Genomic DNA, 23,332 nt, shown 5'->3' on the forward strand with positions numbered 1-23,332 from the left:
GACTTCGGGGATGGAGATGGCAGAAAATCTCGTATTTGAATCCCTCTTTATAAAGTCTTCCCCTCTATCTGCTGTTGGTGTCGCACTTGGGATCTCAATTCTGCATTTTTGGATATGGAAACAACTACTTCCATTTCTTTTATTGCCTTTAACATTAGGACACTTATGTCAAGAGTAGATCTCATTCTATGCTTCTAACGAATGTTATTTTTCTTCGAGCCATATTCTTAATTTCTCTAGTAGCAGGGACTCTCAATTATAGCTCGCTGCGCTCGATCAAAGTCAAAAAAGAGAAAAAAGAGAAAAGAAGGATCTCTTTTGGTCTCCTCCATAAACTGCTTCTTCACTTTAGCTACAGCAACATATTTCTTAATAGTGAGGATCTTCTTTTTTCTTTTTTCAAAGTTCGACTTTGTCGAGATTAATTAACCATCACTTTCAGCATCATAATTGCTGATAACAAGCACATTGTTGTTGTATTCAAGACTTTGCAAGACGCTGGTTGCACCTTCTCCCGATATGGATGGTCTCTCCAGCAGCACAATCGAAAGGCCTCGATGTACTGTAACGGTTTGCGAGATGCACGCAAAGCGAAACCTGATCTCTCTTCTTTCTATTCAGAATCTTTCTCCAACCTTTCTTTCGTTAAATCAATGTGTTTTTTTGAAATAATACTCATTTCGGGTTCCACAAATGAAATCAGAATGAGGGTCGATCAAGCAAAACTTGTATATCATAGAGTGAAAAGCGTCAGGTACCCTTGGGTTTGCAATTCGTGTTCGATGCATCCATTCTCCAATGCTGATTGGAATAGCAAACAAAAGCATTTGCATGTTATGCTTAACATATGCTATGTTATGTTATGTTTATGTTTTATTGCTTTAAAAAATAATGATAATGCAAATAATACTTGAGATTTTTACGGGAATAGTGCTACAATTATTGCGATCATCCACAATTGTTTTAAAAAATTTAGAATGACAATTTTGACTTGAAAGATTGAAATCGCAGTCAGGCCAGCAATGATGAATACGGATTTTATCAAGGCCATACTCGCTGAAAATCCACGATATAGTGTGCAAGAGATAGTGGATTAATATTTTCAGGAAAATGGTAATCATCTAATCAAGATGGGATATGTCAATCAATGTGAAGTTTGGGTTCCACAGTTATTGACAGAAACCGATTTTATGAACAGCATCTCTACATGCGATTTCCTTTTCCAGCGATATGAAAGAAATCCTTTTTCAAAGAGACTTGTCACTAGAGATAAGACTTGGATCTTGTATCAAAATATGCATCAAAAACGCACTTGATTTAATAGAAACCTTCAACTGCCATGAAGCCTTCACCCAAAAAAAGATCTTTTATACATTTGGTGGAATTGGAAAGATGTAATCTATTATGAGCTTTTTTCTCAAGATGAAGCCATCAATTTTGGAAAATATTCTAAAATCAATCAGCTTAATAAATTGAAAGATGTCATAGCAGAAAAACAGTCAAAATTGGCGAACCGACGAGGCTATCACGACAATGCAAAACTGCATGTTGACTATAAGAAAAAAGCTGTTACAGTTTGATTGAGATATTCTATTGCATCTTCTGTATTCCCCAAATCTTGTTCTATCCGATTATTACTTGTTCTTGTTATTAAAAATATTCTCTTCATGATAAACGATTCCAATCCGTAAGCAAAATAAAAAAGCAATATTTTGCAAATAAATTTTCCCAACAATTTTGGAAAAAAAAATAATGAGGCTTCCTAAGAAATGGAAGAAGATGATAAAACAGAACGATTCATATATAACACAATAAATTAATCTTATACAACAAATATCATGTATTCATTTCATATCAAAGAAAAGATAGAAACTTATAGGATATCCTAATAATATGTATATTTTCGAATAGAATAGTTTAAAGAATTTATAATCAGAAAAAATTCATAATCACAGTTCACAATAATCTAATATGATTAAATAAAAGCTATCAACAATGTACAAAAGAAATCATTATTAAGAACAATCAAGAAGTGACTATTTTTTAATAATAATTTCAATTTGCTATTCAAATTGAAAATACTATAAATTCAATTCTATATATATAAATAGAAAGATAAACTGATTTTGGAATTCATTATACATACATGCATTATACATACAATAACAAACAAATTATAAATTATTAATTATCAATCATTAGTCTTCGATAATATATTGATCTCCGCCTATCAAAAAAATTCGATTTCCTGTCAGGAAGAATTTTAAATTTTGCAATTTTTTCTTTATATATATTATTACGATTATATATTATTATATATACATTATTATATTAATATCATACATGATATAATCTATTGAATTAAATTTATTTCTTTACATTTAGATTAAATTTTATATATGCATTAAGCATATATAAATAATTTTATACTTTAAAAATGTTATGTAAGCATATTTTATAAAATTGTATTATAAATTTGTGTATTTTCAATTCCACAAATAAATACAAAATTATAATAAAGCAAACATGTTTTATTATCTCGTATAACATCATTAATATTCAATCATTAATTTGATTCATGCATGTAATCATGTGTCTTAGATAATTAGATATATAATAGATAAATAATAGAATTGCATATTATTTATTGATCAATTGTGATTTTGTTTGTACAGTAACGATCATCATTAATGATTTGGCATTGATTCAGTTATAATAATGAAAATTTGAATCCAGTATGAGTATTCAGAGATGGCTTCGTGTTGGTATAAATGAATATTTCATTTTTTATCGAACAACTTTAATAATTTATTAAATTCTCCAACATTAAGTATAACGCGATGGATAAAATCTTAAATCTAGATGTACTGCCAATGCGAGATACAATCAGATCAAGATTCTTATTTATGCAAAATAATATTTGATGACGTGTAGCAATATATTAGCCTTTTTCAGAATCATACAAACTAACTTGATCATCATAGAATCTTCATCTTAACTCAAACATATATGAAATATCTTAAATCATTAACAAGCCTAAAAAGATCTATATAATGCTCTAATCGTTAGACATATTCCAATAACTTTGGAATAATATTTCGTAAAAGTCAATACGATAATCAATCAATTATTCATAATATTGTCAAAAAGTAATATTTATGATATATATATATATATATGAGGGATAATATTTATCTAATAAAGGAATAATATTTATTTTTAAAAACATTAAATATACACAATATATACATTAAAAATATATTAAAAATACATACTCGACATGTATTATATATAGTACAAACATGAGGCAAATACACATAAAATAACACGTACATATAAAATAAAAGTCCGATTTTTTTATAATATATATATTTATATATCTTCAATAATTAACTTTTTATTTTAAATGCTATAAAAAAATCATATATCGGCTCTAAAGATTTTTTTTTACAAAGATATTTGAAATTTTTTAAAGTCAATAGTATCATTCAAATTTGTGAAATTTCGAAAGGAAAAAAATAATTTTAATTTTTCACTGTATTCCATATCAAAAAGCTTGGAAAAAATTAATGTTAAAATATATATATGTATATATAAAAGTAAAAATTTCATGCTATAAAATGAATTCAAAGAGATCATCATACAATTTCTTTTAATCTTGTAAAGTAATATATAAATGAAATTAGATCTAATATTAATGTTGAAAAAATATTCGAAAACACATAGTTTTATTATTTACATATAACTTTATTCACTTTTCGATTTATCGGAGTTCTTTCGTAATTATTTGTAAACATTAAATGTATATTGTAATTGCTGATGATCAATTTCATAATAATTTTGAGTCTTTCTATACATATTTGTAAAAATGAATTGTAATAAAATGTAATAAAATATATATTGTAATAATATATTGTAATAAAATTATACGATTGTATGATATTTAATTATTATATATATATAGTATTATGCATCAGTTTACGCTTATATTAACATATATATATATATTTCGGACAGTTCAATCGTAAATTTGCGAACATAAGAAGAACATAAATAATTGAATGAACATATTTTAAATATGAATCATTGAAGCATCCATCATTTGAATCCACTGGGATGCACTTTATTTCCGAATTACTATTGAAAGTATTGCAGTTAACTCTTTAAAATTTGGATGAGGAATCTTTGCTTTACACTGTCTGGAATCTGAAAGATGGCTGAAAGTCTGCAAGTCGGATAACATTTTGAAAAAGAGAACAAGATGGCACAAACGAAAAAACGCCATGAGAATTTCGGAAAAAGATTCAATAAAGTTACATACGGGATTTCGAAGTATTGCAGTAAATGTGAGATAGAAGACTGCAATAGTGTTTGATAATGAGATTTTAAAAATCGCAAGATCAAAAAACACAACGATGATAATAATAAATCAGAAGGGAAATGTGGCAAGCATATAAGATTGTGATTTAGATTAGATTAGATGATATTTTAATTTAATTATAATTAAATTATAATTTATATTAAATAATTTATATTAAATAATTTAATTATTTTTTTAATAAAGATTTTAATGTAATTAAATAAATATTTAGTCTATAATTAATTTATTGATATTAATGTATTAAAAAGTTCGATGAAAATTATATGATTGTATGATATTATAATGACGTAAAATACAAACATTATGAATTTTACAATGAATGACTAATGACTTTTTATATTAACACATCGTAATAAGATCTTATTTTTTTTTTTTTTTAATATAACTTTAACATGATTTTAATATAACGATTGAATCGCAAATCATACCGATATCGTACGGACGATTATTCAAAATCAATGAAACGAACGAGTTCTTTGGTGTAAAAAATGACATGTTCTCAAAATATAGGACGTTAACAACGAGACACGAGCGATACGTAGACGGATCGTTAAATTTCTTTATTGCAGATTTATCTGTTTGAAATGACGAAATTCTCCACAATAAACGAATCATTTGATAAGTAACTTAACTTCTAAATTATCCATCATGATAGCAGCTTGTGTCTTTGATAATCCTTTGTACAATGCCAATATTTCTTCGTTTAGTGGATTGAAATCAAAATATTTGTAATTAAAACAATTTTTCTAATTTATATGGTAACATTCGAAGGTAATTTTGATTTGATGATGATGATAATAACAATGATGATGACTATGATGATGACGATGACGATGATGATGATAATAATAATTATAACTGTGATTCTTGTATCTGAAAATTACATTTTTTGAAAAAATTTCATTTTTCGAACTAAAATTCTATGCTGCATGTCAAGATTAGATTAGAAAACGAAATTCCTGTCGTTTAGATATAAGAAGATAGAAGAAGAGATATAATTATAATAGCAATTTTTTTAATCTAAAAACCATAATTTTGATAAAAATCGATTATACCAGTCAAAATTTGGCATAATTCGATATATCTATACATAAAATATTAATAAGTATGTATAAAATGATATATTATATAATAATATATTTCTGATATATTATATTGACATAAATGAAATATTATGCAACAATATTGTTTTTTGTAGCAATATAGCAAATATTTCATGTTTATAGAATAATGTGGGATAAAATCAGATTTTTAAAGCTTTAGATATATAAGATGTCAATGACATCAAATATATATAGTCCAAAAATGTGAAAATATCTAAATTGAAAATTCCTGATATAATTTTAAACAACATTTTCATTTTTATTAAATTTTTATTATAATTTTATTAACAAATTATCAACAAAAAAAACTGATCAATCACACTGATTAAGCACATGGTTTGAATGGCTAATTATATAAAGAACATTTTATGAATGTTGTCACATTTTTGGGACATTTTGAACGAATACATATAATATATAAGAATTTTATTAAGAAGTATTTATAAAATTCATATTTTAAAAAATAAGAGATTATTAATATTTTATTTTCATACGATTTTTTGTTAATAATAAAAAAATTATTAATAAACTATTTAATATTTGAAATTTCACAGTTGTTTTTTATATAATAACCATTAAAAAATTAAATCTGTTTCTAATGCATTTGATTTGAATGATTCAGAATAGTCCGGAAGAAGTTGGTACAAGTTCGATCTAAAACCAGTTATACTTGTTCTGTCTATTTTCAATCTATTAATGTATTGCTAAAAAGAGTCAACTGCTCTTTTCATTTCTTATAAACTTTTTTTAGAGATATTTGCAATCCGTTATTTATGAAAATAAATCCATTATTTTTGCAAATTCCAAAAATCGAATAAAATAATATATATCAATAAAAAAATAGATTTACGAAGATTATTTACATCTCAATTTCAATCAAAATTTACTAAAAAGAAAGAAATTTTGTATCGTAAAAAATAACATATAATTTGAATATTATAATATAAAATATTCAATGTACAATTTCATGTAAACAAATTAAAGCGATTATTCTTCTATATAGAACAAAAAATACTTAATTGTACAAATTTTCTAAATATCTAATTTATCTAAATAAAATTTCTAAATAAAATTTCATAGTTAATATTCCTGTGAATTCAATCTAATTTTATCAGTCATTTAAAAATCATAATGTTACAGATTATGATTAAGATTAACATTAGCTATCATATGGTGAAATCAAAAATATATATTTATTTAAAAAAATAAAAGTGACCTTGGTTTTTGAGAGAATTTTTTGGCAATCATAAATATTGCAATTTGTAATTCGATCATCAACTTATTTAAAATATTTTTTTTTTTTTAAAAGATTCTTGAAGTATTAGAAATATTTAAAAAATCATACATGTTATTACATTGTTAAATATTTGATTTTATGATATGATTTAAAATATATGAATTATCATATATTAATATATATATAATATATATATTTATTATTGTATACTATATATATTTATTATTCTATCGTTTATAGAAATTTTCAACTTAAATGAAATTTAATTTGAAATTATTTAAAACTTATAATTTAAAACAATTTTTTTGTTTATTTCTTTTACCAATATTGATTTTTATTCATTAAAAAACTTACAATTTAGGGTTCGTACTTTCAAATTATCAACAAAACATATAAAAAAATATTCAAATTAGGAGCAAAATGATTTATGATTTCTAATTTAAAATCCAATGAAATCTATTTTTTTAAATCCAAAATACATAAACATTTATTCGTCGTACATATCTTATACTAAAAATGATGTATCTTCCACTTTTTATTTTTCAAAACGTTAAAAATAAATATATTCAATGTTAATGTGTAATTATTAATGAATATATTAATTAATTCGATACACTTTATCTTATTTTAAGTAAAATGATTAATAATAATGAATAATGATGAAAATTACTTATGTACTTTAAATTTTAATATCAAAAATGAATTAAGAATTATCAAGGAATAATGAAAATTCTAATTTATAGGCAGATAATAAAATAAATTTTATTATTTATACAAATTTATATTTTACTCATAAGCATGTATTATATTTTTCTATTTCTTTTTCTTGTCAATATATTAAAAAAAAAAAAATATTATTATACATAAATTATGTAAGCTTTATCTATTAAGAACATATCCTAAAATATCTGTATAAAAATTCATTATATTAAAAAAATTCAAATATATCAAAATTGTCATTGGTTATTATTTTCTATATCCTGTACAAAAAAGTACAAAATTATTTCATTTACATTTTTAATAAAACTTAAATATATTCAAATATAATAAATTTATATTTGATAAATTTTTACCTTTTCCTAAAGGTAGTTTGATATTTGTAGTTTCTCTTTTATAATTTATACCTCTTCCTCCTATAATGAAAAATAAAATGTAGAAAAAAATTAGAAATTTAAAATTATATACGCTCCTTTCTTTATAATCAAAAATATAATAAGATATAAAAAAAGAAAACTAATTATAATTATTGAAAGTAGATTATGAATCCTTCAAAATATTAAATAACATTTATTTAAAAATTAAATGAAAAATTCAATTAAAATTATTTTTCTACTTAATTATTCTTTTTTTAATACTTTGAAATATATTTAAAATTAATTTTAAAAAATAAATACCTTACCAATTGGTGGGAAATCAACACATGGATCAATATTTTCTTGCACTCTGATAAGAGTTTGGGCTGAAATATTACAAAATAATTTTTATCATTTAATTTTATTAATTTTTTAAATCTATAATAATTATTAATTTTATTAATAATTATATTAATTATTGATAAAAATTATTTTATATTAATTATATATTACATATAATATTATTTTAGACATATAATATAAACTTAAATATAAATATTTATAAACATATGTATGTAATGCTTACGTATTGTGTTTGGTCGCATTGAACATGTTGATATATTTAACTAAAAATTTATTTTCATATTATTTCGAAATTAATTCAAATTAGTATAATAATAATTAATGCTTACTGTTAAATTATGTGAAGTAGATGTACTAGCTTTACAATGATCAATTATGTCTAATGGTTTAGTCTCATTACATTGTCGTTGATCATTACTGTAATTTTGTTTAGATGTATTGTTCTTGTATTCTTTAGATATCTATAAATTATAATTAGAAAATATTTAGTTAAATATGAAGTAATACTAGTTAGATAATTTTATATGATAAAAATCAATAATTTTTAGTTTATTCCATTCATTTCAGAAACCTTGTCACTGATGTTCAAATGTTTCATATGAATGTCAATATTAGTAATTTCTTGTATACTTGTATCTTGATCAGTAGATTGTAGAAATGATGTTTCTTTTGGGCAATGCACACCTTCAATCAATTCTATATTCAGATATTGACAACAATAATCACATATTGTGAAACCCCATCTTTTTACTATAGATTTGCTACAGTATTGAGACATATCTATAATTTTATGAAACTATACCAAAACATGTATAAAAAAAAATTATTATATTATTGAATTATTAAAGAGATATATTAAAAGAAGATAAAAAAAGATATAATTTATTAAAATATATTTTTCTTCTTACATCACACTCAAAGCCACGTATATTGCATAAAAAGTCTTTTGAAAATTCATTTTCAGCAACAATGAGTGGAATACTACGATTGTCTACTTTTTGCACAGCAGCATTTCGCAATGCTCCAAATAGAGCTTCTATTGAATAGATTAAAAAGTCATTAATCGATCCATCTGAAATATAAATGTAAAATATTAATAATATTCTTTATATCATTTTAAAATATCTTAAAATAATCTTTATTCTTACTATTAACTTCAATCATTTTTATTAATAATGATTCCACAACAGGAATTAAATTTTTTGTAGTGAATAATGGAGGAAATTTATTTCCAGTCTTGTTTGTTTCTAAAAATTTAATCAACTCGTTAAACATATATGAAAAATCACTTTGTCCCTCTTCTAATTCTATGGGAATTTGATGTGTTTGTTGACTAATTTCAATTGCATCTCTTTTCCATCCTAATGGTATTTTCATTTTTAACACTTCATGATAAATATTTTCAATACCATTTTTAAGACTAAATTGTGCAACTGCAAATTCCGCTGGACAAAATTCACATTTGTTAATTCCTATTTCCTTTTTATAGAACCAATTTACATGTATAAATATAAATTTTAATTTTTGTAAATCTGTAATAAATAATAATTATTTAATAATCAAATATTTATATAGTATTTATATAGTATTTAATAATTATTTAGTTATTAAGTAAATTAATCAAGATTTTTCAAAAACATAATTTAAAAAATTTAATATAAAGTATATACTATTATGTAATAAACCCATAGATATGACAGAGTTTATATATTCTAGCATTTTTTGTTGAAATTCTTGTTCTTTTTTTGCATTTAATTCCATTTCAGACAAATCTTCTCCAATTGTAGTTTTTTTACCTCCTTGAGCTTTAATCTTGCTATCTTTTGCTTTGGCAATATAAATTTCTTTGTCTTGTGGAGAAATATTCTATATAGAAGATTATAAAAATGACTTTAATTAAATTATCATAAAAATTATAAATTCAATATATATTTCTTAATACTACTTTAAAATTTATATTTAATAAGACAAAAATCTTGTTTTGTTAATTTCTTATTCAGTATTTTACAGTTACAGAAATAAATTTATGAAAATATTGATATGTTGATAATATTAAAAGTTTTAATAATAAAATACATAAATATATAATCTTTTAAAGTAGTCACTATTTTAAACAAATAATCGAATTAAACTAAAAATTATTTAAAATATTATTATATTAAAAAAAAATTATATAAACTCTTACCTTCCATTCTTCACTACATTTTGGATCCGCTGCAACATCTTTTAAACTGTTGAAAGTTTTACCATACCATTGTTGTCGCTTTTGCCAATCGAGCATAAAGAAATAAAATGCGGTTTTTGACATATTGTATAAATTATTATAGATTGTTGAGGCTGACCATGTGACTGTTGACTTTTTTGAATTTAATCGACTTTTATAGTACCCATAGTCACTTGATACTTATTAATAGTGCCATCTTCAATTCGAAGAAACTAATATTTTCGAATTCAAATTTTAAATTATGATTTTAATTTTGAAAAATATATTAATAACAAGATAAAATTTTATTATGAATAAAAATTTTGTGTAATTCTTAAATATGAATTAAAAGAATAAAGTATAAAAATTATATTATATAAAACTAAAAAATAAAAATATAATTAACGGTACGTCATAGAAATAATGAGAATATACACTTTTTCATTGGCTGTAGAAACATATAACGTAATATTTTACTTGAAAATTTATCAAAAATAAGTCAGATTTAGATTTATTTGTTTAGACAATCTTTCATTTTTACATTATAAATGATTTAAGAAAATGAAATAGTTGAGGAAGAAAAAAATACATATTTTATTTCTTCAAGTGTGTTTTTAACCTAATTAATTAGGTGAAATCAAGAAGCATAACTTCCTGTAATCTTTTTAATGTCTTATAACATATTAATTTGTATATATAATTTTTCATATAAAATAGATTTATTATTTTATTGCATTTTTTATTTTATTGCATTTTTTTAAAAAAAATTGAATATAAATAATCTTCAAGAATGTTGTTTTAAATATCATTTTATTAAATAATTTTTTTTAATTTGCATTTCTTTTCTTTTCATTTTTATATATTTTTTTTATTTTAATCAATATATTTCTATTATTATTAAAGAATGATCAAAAATGTGATTTGTAAAAATATTTTTTTCTATTAAAAATATTTTTATGTATTTTGTTTTTTATGTGATATCATAGTATTTTATAAGTAGTATATGATATATAATATTGAAAAGAAATATTAATTAATTAGCTAATTTAATATGAATACTTTCATTATTAGAAAATTTACATGATCAAAGTAAAATCAAAGCTCAAAGAAGTATGATTAAAAAAAAAAGATTACAATTGAAAAAGATTTGTCTGAAGTGAAATTAAATGTAAAAAGAGAACAAAAATTTTAAAATATAGAATTTATCTTTATCTTTATAATTTATATTTATTATAAATTGGAAAAATGGTAAATAGTTTTAAATGATAACAAAAATATCAATATTTCTAAATTGCAATATTATTTATTATATTTTATAATATAATAAATGGACTATTATAGGAATATAATATAATAATGGACTATTATAGAAATGCATTTGAATGAAGTCACTATAACGTGAGAAGTTATAGTAACAGCAAAGACTATGTAACTAATTTAAATCATTAAAAATGAACAATAAAATCAATACATTTAATTGAATAATTAAATATTAATATTATTATAGTAATTTTAATATGATATAAAAATAAACTCTTAATTAAATATGTCAATATGTTTATTATATATATTAAAAATCTATTTTTTTATATTTTTTAACTTTAGTAGATATTATATTTATTAACATTATTATTAGAATCAATTTATCAACAAATATCAATTCGATTAAGTTGATGCTTTGCAATAGTCAAAATCAATTTTATTTTTCTAAGAAACAAACTTGAATTCCATAATAATATTTTATTAATCTCCATTATAAGTTTATCAAAAAATACTCAAAATAAAAATTGGTTATCTTCAAAAAAATTTGTAATTTCTTTAATTAATAACATTTTTATATTCTGTTGTTTGCATAAAATATTTAACTATATCAAACATGAAATTTATTCATTTATTTTTATAAAAAATCAAGATTCTTGAAAATCATAAGAAAATGAATTTCAATATTTTTATTGCTCATGTTATAAAAACGATATATAAATGTACATTTATGTATACATATATCTATTAATAAAATATCTATTAATGAAATTTTTAATATAAAAATTTTACCTGAAAGGAAATGATTTTTGTTACATAAACTAATAAAATACATAAATTACTAAATAATAATAATGAATAATAATAAAAATAAATTGTGTAATTATAATAAAAGCAAATAAATTAATTAAAGTTTGCTTTATTTGTCGTATATCTACATAGCTACATAGCAATTATATGAAATAGTATATATAAAATATATGAAAATTCGAATCTTTATAACTTTGCTATTATTAAATATTGAAGCGTAATTATTAACGCACTGAATCAAATTTAAAATAAAATCAAATTTTTTTTTATATATGTAAGTAATACATAAATTTAATATATTTATAATATTATTAATAATGCATAATAATACATAAATTTTTCAATCATTTTTTTAATAATAACAAATGAAAAATATTTATTTTATTTTACGTATTTCAATATTCTGTTTTCGACAATGTCATATATCATTGTTTTATATTGTTATCGAATATTTAGCTTATGATTAAAGACATTTGACTTGTTATGGAAAATTTACTAATTTTCGACTATTTGAAATTGACTAGATTTAATTTAAAGTTGAAAAACTCTTAAAATTTGGCATTAAATTTTTTTAAGCAATAAAAACATATCATTAATAAAATTTACTAACAATAATATTTTTTAAATTTGAAAAATTATCTAAATTATTTTTTAAATAATACAATTTCTAATGTATCAATTTTTCCTTAAATAAATTTATAATACTTATTATGTGATATTTTGTATTTTATAATCCTAAATATCAATCGATATCAATAGACTCATCTGATTGCCTAATTATTCGTTTAAAAGAAAAATATTATGTTTAAGTTTTTTTATATCAATATTGTTTCAATATTAGTTAGAATAATTTCGATTTTTTTCTATTATTGTTTTAAGATCTCTATTGGATTACATTTATTACTGTTACTATTTTATTTTTATTCATATATTTATTATTATTATTATTGTTATTAATATATTTATTATATTTATTATTATATTTATTAAAAATGGTTCAAAAATTATTAACGTGGTTAACTTTTTATTAAATTATTCTCTAAAAACAATTTTTTTTACTAATAAATGAAAAATTTTAAAATATTAAAAAATTTTCTTTGATTATGAAGTTGACTGAATTTTATTGTTTAATTATTTAATTTATTTATATACAAATTTATTTATTATTTATTATTATTAAGTATATATATATAATTAAGTTCACAAATCCTCTTCTTTTTAATTATAGATAGATATCATAATTTAATTATAAATATAATAATTTATTCAAAAATTGTATTAAAATTTTTATAAATTATAATATATATATATATTAAATATTGAAGTTTACATTAGATTTTATAGGAATTGCAATTTTTACATTCGTAGTAAACGAATGGTGTGTACATGATAAATATGTAAAGACATTTTCTCTTCAAATAAGTATAATCAAATTCTTCTTTTCAGACAATGTTAAAATTATATATTTGTCTTATATTATATATATATTTGTCTTTTTATTTATGTAATTCATTATATATAAATAATATAATAAAAATTACAATAAAATTATTACAAATAAAATAAACAATTATTAATCATTGTAGATAAGAATTTAAGCTATTGTAAAAATCAGAATTTTTTATTTCGATCTTTTTTATTAAGAGCTTATTGCGGATCATTGTAGATTTCATAAACTTAACTGCTATTATTATTGCTTAAGTTTTCGCGGCACATCGAAGTGTACTCAGTAATTTGTTTCGTTTACTTTATTTTGATTATCTTTGCTTATTTTATTTATTTATATAAAAATATAATTTAGTATAACTTATATATATTTAGTATAAATGATAATATAACTATTGATAAAAATTTATTTTATCAATATTTTATTTTTATTTTCTCATTAAAAATTATCTTTCAATGTTTTGTTTAATACGTTATTCGGTCACACATTGCTTAAATTTATTTGCTTGTATCATTGAATTCATGAACTATATATTTATAAACATAACTGATTTAGCAATTGTAAATAAGAATTTATCCTAGATTAACAATTGTATAAATAATTAGCAGTAAACTTAATAAATCGAATATTTTGGCAATAACATAATATTGTTCATTTTACGATTTTTGTTTCAATATTAGAACTTGGCAAATAGATAATTATTTCATATACGTCAAAAGATTTGTGTTAAAATCGAAAACTGATGAACGACTTTGAATATTACACAAATAAGATGCCTAAACTGATGTTACTGCTCCAAGGATCACTTACTATTATAGCATTGTATATTCGTTTATATTAAACGAATGGTGGTACTTTGATGATTTTAACTATATTTTGATGTATACTATATCGTCATCGAATTTTATCTCTTCTCGTTTCTATTTCTATATATATTTACATTTCTATATTTCAACTCTATCACAAGGCTGTTGCGATCCTTGGTTTTTCCTCCAATTTTTGTCTTTTGGGAAAATACACATAAAGAAGGGATAGGAAGGACCCGGAATGATCGCGCTGGAAGGCAGCTTCGAAGGATAGGCCTTTGCGGGATATGGATCGCGTCGCAGCGCGTAGGGATCAGGATCTTTGCTCTAGCTCCATTGCATAGCATGCAAATGTGACTCGTGAAATAGCCGTTGCTGTGACACTTTTGTTTAAATTAGAGAAATCTGGAAAACATTAGAAAAACCATGCCCGCTCATAAATTATTGTCAGACTATTGATATATTATTCGAATTATTGAAAATACACGTTATCCGACCATTTGCAAGTCCTTAACATGCCGCCCGCCTTGACGCTAACGACTTCAACTCTAAACACATGCTAATAACGCTAATATATTGATTCTGTAAAATGTCTCTATAATGCCCACGTCTTTTTATTATTCAGATGGGGCGAAATATCCTAATTCATTTTTCGTTGATCCACTGTCGTCATTATTAGGCAGGATGCACAGTTTTGCCGTTGGCCGTTAAATGATGCCGCTAGCTATTTTACGGTAGTCATATGTGGAATACCGTCTGTCCCAAGGTGAAGCTGCATCATTCTACCCATGCGCTATTGTAACGAGGGAAGATTTTTCTTCTGTATTATTACCAAGTCATTCTCTCGCAGATTACCTATCGATTTGTGCCATTTATTTTTCTTCTGTAACTGCTATAAATATTCTTTGCTCTAACGCTGCCAAAAATGCTGGAACATTTACTGAATTAACTGATATCGGCCGAAGCGATTCATTTTGACCTCTCGTAAATTGTTTTCCAGTATTGCGGTCAACGCATCGTCGATCAGGATAACCTGGAGTCAACAGATTCAGGCCTGGATCGGATAACATAGGAGTGATAGGTCGGAAATTCAGACAGGATTCTATTTGCGCTAATAGAATGTATAGCTCTTCGAATGTCAATTTTTGCTTACCAATGATGATACAATATGATTTGCTTACACCGCAAATGATATTTGGTGGCCTTTACTGCACTTTCTCATAACTCACTGAAATGTGGCGCGTGCGGAGATGCCATTTTATGCTGTATTTTTTTAATGCACATGATATCTTTATGTTATGCTCCTTACTATTCAAGAGCATGTCTAATTTATAGAGCTCATTTCGCGCCTATGAAATTTGTTCCATTGTCTGAAAATATTGCATAATCCTGCATAATCCTATTGCGAATATACGCAAGCAATTCAAAAAGGCCTCAATCAAATCTGTGACTAACTCTGATGTATGGCCCTCGTGATGAAGCATACGAAAATGCATAAATAAGATCTCTATAGTTTTACTACGAGTTCTTTCACGTATTGGAAACAAACTTACGTAGTCAAGACCGCAGAAAACGGCCGTGCTGATGTTACCCGCAGTAGCTGACCCATTATATATTTTAAGAGTTGTGGTCTTGTTGAAACACTTGAAAAACTTTATGTATTTTCGTATGATTTTTCTTACCGAGGATTTGCAGGCTATATCGCTCTCGACATAACGCTATTTTTGGCATGCCGCATGTAATAATCTAATAAATTCGTTCCTTATCATGATTTCTGTAAACAGATGCTTAAAAGGCAATACTATAGGATGTTTTTTTCTGAAAGTGTATGAGTGCATTTTGTAATCTGCTACCTACTCTGATAATTTCATCCTCATCTAAAATGCACATATTGGAAGTAATCTAGATTAGATTTTGGCTTGTCCTAATTTTCTCTTAAGCAAATACAATCATTTTTCTGTTGCGCGAATCATAATTGAAATATGTTGTTTCGAATCAGTATATTAACTACGTAACGTCCATCTGTTGTCTGTTGCGTATTTTCTGAGAAATGGGTTTCACAATAATTTTCTTTTTACATAAATTTCGCGGATATCTTCTCTATTTCTCAAAATTTGGCAAGCTGTCTATCTAAATAACTATTTCTAGATGACATCTAACGCGTATTGGATTCTGTTTACGCCAAATGAAAGTGCCGCTGAGTACCTAACCGAGGTGAATCTTTTGCCATAACAGGTGAAAATCTGCCCGGTGTTGACTTATACATAACAATGTACCTAAAATGTGCCTGTTCCAATAAGCATATCTATTTTCCTGCATTGATTGAATTGAGGAACGGCTAATGCATGGTTTATGTGTAACGGTATTTCTAAATCTTCCTTCGCTAATGAGAAATTTGACAAATCTATGGTAATTTTATCTATGGTCAGATAAGAGATGTTGGTGCTAAAATCGTTATATCCAAAAAAATGTTAATAACTATTTTTTCTGAACCTACCGGATTAATTGAACTTCTAATACCCGAAATGCTTCGTTCGTTTGCATTTTATTCCCAGCCTCTTACAAAACTCCTGGGTAATAAAGTTGCAAATCTGAATCTAATAAAACTCGGCATTTCTATTTTTTTCATTGACTATTCTTCACAAAAATGATCGCGGTTGACAATATGGCATATTCTTTGAAAGAGAAATGGATTGCAACATTTGTGACGCAGGATAAAACTGATGGGATATTCTTCACTGAACTAGCTCAAAACTTTCCAGAAAAAAAAGACTTTGAAGAAACCTTGAGTTCTTCTATTTTAATATTATTTCGATGCAATAACGTGTGATACTTGCATCCATATATCTTACAAACTCGGCGATTGTAAACAATTGAAATAAATAATAATTTTCGCCTGTTGTACGGTTTTCGTTTTTTCATCTATACTTGAATCCTTAAACCTTTTGCATTCCAACAAAGAATCCGAACAAGCTGGACATGCGAAGGGAACATTGACTACATATTCGCTCCGATTAGCGCGTTGAAGGATTCGTCGGACATTGGCGCTAATTATCTATTTATCGGACGCTGCTGTTGCTTATTTTATTTTCTTTTCGAGAAATTCTCCAAATATATAGCCTGAGCTTCTAAGAATTCATAAAAATCTTTGAAGGTAGGATTGCGCACTAAAAGCAATACTTGCTCTCCCTATTCTCCTAATGCTACTGAATCTATTTTCTTGCAAGAATTACCAGAATCATTATCCCACAAATCATGGTATTTTCCTAATTTCTTTAACACGCGAAGGTGATTTTTTGCATCATCAACAAATTTTTTTAAAGTGCTAGACGATTTGGTTTTGATCGATGGCAGATCTAGAAATATACCTGAATAGAAAACAGGAAGATTCACAATTTTCTCATATCGAGCTTATAAATTCTTCCAGGCCACTCTGTAATTTACTTCGGATATCCGCAAATAATGAAATCTTTGCAAGTCCAATAAAGATTCATTATGAACTAATGAAACAAATGTATCTCTAAAACTAATCCAATCCTTAGAGGAACCGTCAAGAGTTAGTAAGTTTATTTGGGACAAAATTGCCGGAAATTGTTGCTGGGAGAGAGGGATGTTCAATTCTAATAAAGAGACACTCTTTTTTCTTTTTTGCACGCGTGTGTCTTTTATAAAATCTCTTACTGTGGATATTATATTGAAATATACGTTTTCGAACTCGATAAGATGAGCTGTGTATGTTGATTCTAATTCGTCCCTTCAACAATTTTTTTTATGCTTTTTTGAATATTGAATATTTGTCGTATAAAGAACCACACGTCTCATATCGCTTTCTAATTTCCATAAGCTAATATAAAGATAAGAATTTGCTTATCGGAATTAGATGGGAGATTAAATCGATGACACTGAATTTGATAGCAGTTAGAATGCTGGCTGGATCGAGAGCTTGATATAATTTTTTGCTATTGATGATTGCGTTTCAGCTCGGATCAACGTACTGGCAGTTTTTTGCTGAGATGAATTCTTTCTTCATAACAAGGATTCTTGATTGCTGTTCACCATTGTTAACTGACTACTAAGCTCACTTTAAATATTCACTCTTTGACTGTATCCGGTTGTATCCGGCTCGAAAGATCAAATGTTAAACTCGAAAACTGATGAACGACTTTGAATATTGCAAATGCTTAAACTGATGTTACTGCTCGAAGATCTATATTATGAGTTTGTAGTAAACGAATGGTGATATTTTGACTCTTTGCGGCTGTGATGATTTTAATTATATTTTGTATGATGTACACTATATCGGTGTCGAATTTTATCTGTTTTCATTTCTATTTTTATATCAACTTTATCGTAAGACTGTTGCGATCTTCACTTTTTTCTTCAATTCTTGTCTTTTGGGAAAATGCACATAGAGAAGAGATTGGACCAATGATCGCGCTGAAAGGCAGCCACGAAGGATAGCTCCTCGCGGGGGATGGATCGCATCGCATGGGGATCAGAATCTTCGCGCTCGCTCCCAAGGTGGTCCATTGCATGGCGTGCAAATGTGACTCATGAAGTGGCCGTTGCTGTAATACCTCTCTTTTATTATCAATTAAAGATCTGCAAAACATTAAGAAAACCATGCTCGCTCATAAATTATTATTTACTTGTTATGTGTATAGATTATTGACGGTACTCGAACTATTGAAAACACAGACCAAATTACCCGATATCTTAATAATTTGACTCCTGTCCTTAATAATTTGACTTGACTTGATGGAATCTACGAAATATTTTATGTAGATTTTTCAATTAGAAGTTATGGTTTGTTTATCAAATATATAATTTATCAAATTTCGTTCATGTTGATTCATCATTTTATTCTGTAAATCTATTTTTGATAAATTTTTATTCATTGGATTTAATAATTTTATATATCATACCTTATTATAATATCTTTATTATAAGTTATTATATCTTTATTATATCTATTATATAGTTTATTATATCTTTATTATATTAAAATTATATAATATATAATTTTTTATATGGAATTTTATAAAAAATACAGTTTTTTGAGAAAAACACATTCATGAAAAAATATGAAAGATAGAATTAGGGTAAAGATGCTTTAATATTCAAAAATATGGAAAATTAACTTAAAAACTGAATAAATTAATACTTATATCGGAAATCATAATTTAGCATACAGAAGATAAAAAATAATTTCTTGATGTACAACAATAAATTTTGAATAGCATTAAATGATTTTAAATGATTTTATCCTGAAAGACTATATAAGATATAAATCAATGAATTCGTTTCAGAATGACTATAGACTCACCTAAATAAAACTTTTAATAGAAAATGTACACTATAAATAATATAAATTTAAATAAAATATAAACTCTTAATATACTTTTAAAAACTTAATATACTTAATATATTTTTAAAATATAAAAAAAAAAACAAGCATCATCTTGAAAATTCCGAAGCAGAAAAATGATATGCTATTATCATAAAATATCTATCTTTTTTCAAATAGAGTTTTATTTGAAATATTATTTTATAAATAATAATGAAATTATAATATAAATAAATTATATTATATTTGAGAAATAATTGCGAAAATTTAAATATATATATGAATATATTATTTTTATAAATTTATTATATTGTGAGTTATTATCACAAGTTATTATCAAGTTATTATCACAATTAGAATCACATCTTGAATCATTTATGCTTCCAAGATATAATAAAAAAGTAGAAAAATGATAATAATTTATTCTATATTGGTTAATAATAATGATGAATTCATGTATAAGTTTTTTGTCAATATATTAAAGTTTACTGTTATTTTTATAATTTAAAATAATATGGAAAAAAATTTTTGTTATTTGTACCCGAAATTTCTATAATTTTCTTTGTATTTAAATTATATTTGTATTTAAAAACTTCACAATAATTATTAATGAATCGAATCTATTCTTCATATCTATGTTTGAAGCTTATAAATTCTTTAAGAGTTTAAGATTGAGATATTGATGTTTGATTGTATTTTTTTAAGATTATAATAAATCAGTATGAATGTTTTGCACTGAGAAGATCTATTGAATATAATATTTTGTATTTGAGTATTTTACAATAATTACAATCTAAAAAATATATTTTTGTTTTTCCAAATAACGATATATATCAACAAGACATAATATTTTTTTTTATAATTTGCAAGATTTCTGCTACAGTTAATGCATTTTATTTGTTTATCTTTATCTTTATATTTGCCAATTATGAAAAGATGAAATCTTTTACATATCTTAGTGTTATGGAACAGCATTTTTTTATATAATTATACTTTTAATATATTTTGCATTTAGTTATTTCTTTTTTAATAATGGTTTAATAAAAATTTTAGTGTTTTTGTAGCTTTTGTGTTTTGCAAACATATGAAATCACTGTCTTTCATATTAATTCACAATATGATCGTATTTGACGATTTGAGAATTTACATAATATTATATGCTATCATATTCAACAATAGATATTGTCAGTACAAATTTTCAATTCAAATTTTTCAAAATCATATTATCAAAAATTAATATCCAAGGAAAATTTAATTTAATTTAAAAAATTTAAAAATTTTAAAAATTCATGAAACATATAGTGAATAATATTGTGAGTAATAATGAAACTCTTTGAGTAATTGCGAAGCTTAATTCAAGGATTTTTATATTGGATTTGGAGTTTTTTGGCGAATATCGTAAAAATATGTATTCAGGATTAGATCCGTGTGTATTTATCCGCTTAGTAACTTGACATTTAATTATAAATTCATATAAAATTAAAAAATTATAATTAGATATTTATGCAAAACATATCAAAATATGTAAATATATGCAAAATACATGTAAAATATATTCAAACACAATATTTAAAAAATATATCTATATATTTAAAACATATATAAAATATAAAAAAAAAATTATATGTATATTGTATTAAGATTATAAAGATATATGAATTATTTTATTATTACTATCATTTATTATAATTTATATATAATTATAATTTTTTGCATAATTTCAGCAATAAACTTTTGTTCAGAAAAATTAATTTGTACGCAGAAAATTTTCGTTCAACAAAACATATGCATATATATATTTTTTTCGATATTATTGTTCAATTTTGTTTGATTAATAACTGCCTTTTAAATCATATAACATAATTTATCTAATTTTTTTTTGTGCATATATTTATATTTCATTGTTTTTTATTATATTCATTGGATACGAGTTCTTTTTTACTTATTTTTTACTTAAAATTTTTACTTATAATCTGTATATAATCTGTAACTAATTTAATAATTGTTTAACGATAATATTTTTTATTTTTTCTTGTTTTAATTCTTTTCTTTAAATTGAGAATGAAATATTTAATAATTTGTTATATATTATATGTTTTATAATATTTGATATTATGTGAAACTTTCAATATTTTATTTATTTCATAGAAGCTTTAATTAATATATTAATTAAAAAAGATTACAATTATTTCCTCTAGTATTCTGTATTACACATATTATACATAACATATTGATGAATAAAGTTTTAGTTTTTCTCAGCTTTTATCGTAAATGATATAATACCGCTTATTAATTATATTTTTTCATTAAGTCGTAAGCATTATCCTTTTCATCCTTAAGCATTCATTTTTCTCCAATTATTTGCATACAAATAAATGAGATGTTTTTTTTTATACATTTTTTCAATAGCCACGTTAACGACTAATTTTATTAATATTTCTATCTATTAATATATTTATTGATAATGTTAATTTATATATTTTGAATTACAATATTGTTACAATAGTCTTCTAAATAATTTTTCTTAAAAATAAAAATATGTCGCTTGAATTTATTCGTATTCGGTTGATGGTACATAGGTAATGATATTGTCATGGTTTGATTAGGTTATGCGCTTCATGATTAACCACAATGTTTTTTATTAATGATTTATTAAAAAAACCGTAAAGAAAATTTCTGCAAAAAAATTGCTTAAAATTACTTCAGAAACCTTCAATTTACGGATATTCTAACATTTTTAGAACATCCTAGTAGTATTGCACACTTAAACGTCTACAGTTAGGATTAAATACAGTGTGAGGAAATGAAGATATCAATATTCATAATACAATATTAATGCCAAAATGATTAACGATTATTATCAAATTTCATTTGAAATGCTCGAAGCTCATTCTAAAATAATAATAATAATCATTCTATTCACGAATTAATGAAGATAAATTTTATGTGAACAAAAATACAGATGCTTAAGTGAATAATACTATATAAATATATTTATTTATTTAATATTTGTATGTTTATAAAGGAATGTTTTATTGCATCTTAATCTCAAAAATCTTAAGATAAAAATTTAATATATAAATGTAATTAAAACTAAAAAAATAAAAATCTTCTTTTTTTATTTTTTAAATTTCTTAATATTGCTTTATATTGAAATAAGATATTTTTCTAGATTGTTAAATAAATTATATTAATTTTATCCTATCTATATATATGTATTATAAAGTAAATCAAGAATAAATATAGAATAAAATATAATGAAATATAATAAATAATAATATAATAAAATGAAAGAAAATAGA

The 23,332-nt window shown here is 23.5% G+C and overlaps 1 protein-coding gene across 2 annotated transcripts; it reads right to left on the reverse strand.

Annotated features, from left to right (window-relative positions):
* Positions 1-7,726: 7,726 nt before the first annotated feature.
* On the reverse strand, positions 7,727-10,605 carry LOC102676385 (protein maelstrom homolog). 2 transcript variants are annotated; one of them, XM_006619296.2, is made up of 9 exons: positions 10,343-10,605; positions 9,828-10,023; positions 9,306-9,689; positions 9,066-9,229; positions 8,729-8,953; positions 8,487-8,618; positions 8,381-8,420; positions 8,121-8,180; positions 7,727-7,854 (listed from the first exon to the last, which is right to left on the reverse strand). In XM_006619296.2, the coding sequence occupies exons 1-9, from the start codon at positions 10,463-10,465 to the stop codon at positions 7,739-7,741; spliced, it is 1,440 nt and encodes a 479-aa protein (XP_006619359.1). In that variant the 5' UTR covers positions 10,466-10,605; the 3' UTR covers positions 7,727-7,738. The 2 variants fall into 2 exon arrangements, with proteins under 2 accessions (XP_006619359.1, XP_006619362.1); XM_006619299.2 differs by having other exon boundaries at positions 7,831-7,854; positions 8,116-8,180.
* Positions 10,606-23,332: the final 12,727 nt, after the last annotated feature.

This window comes from Apis dorsata, unplaced genomic scaffold (assembly GCF_000469605.1).
Source record: "Apis dorsata unplaced genomic scaffold, Apis dorsata 1.3 scaffold_406, whole genome shotgun sequence".
NCBI lineage: Eukaryota > Metazoa > Arthropoda > Insecta > Hymenoptera > Apidae > Apis > Apis dorsata.

Bases quoted from the DNA above. Each gene is read 5' to 3' on its own strand.
- LOC102676385 (XM_006619296.2), bottom strand. From the start codon at position 10,465: ATGTCAAAAACCGCATTTTATTTCTTTATGCTCGATTGGCAAAAGCGA. The intron at 8,181-8,380 runs GTAAGCATTACA...GTAATATTTCAG, and splicing joins AATGCGACCAAACACAATAC to CCCAAACTCTTATCAGAGTG. The intron at 7,855-8,120 runs GTAAGGTATTTA...TTTTCATTATAG, and splicing joins TGTTGATTTCCCACCAATTG to GAGGAAGAGGTATAAATTAT.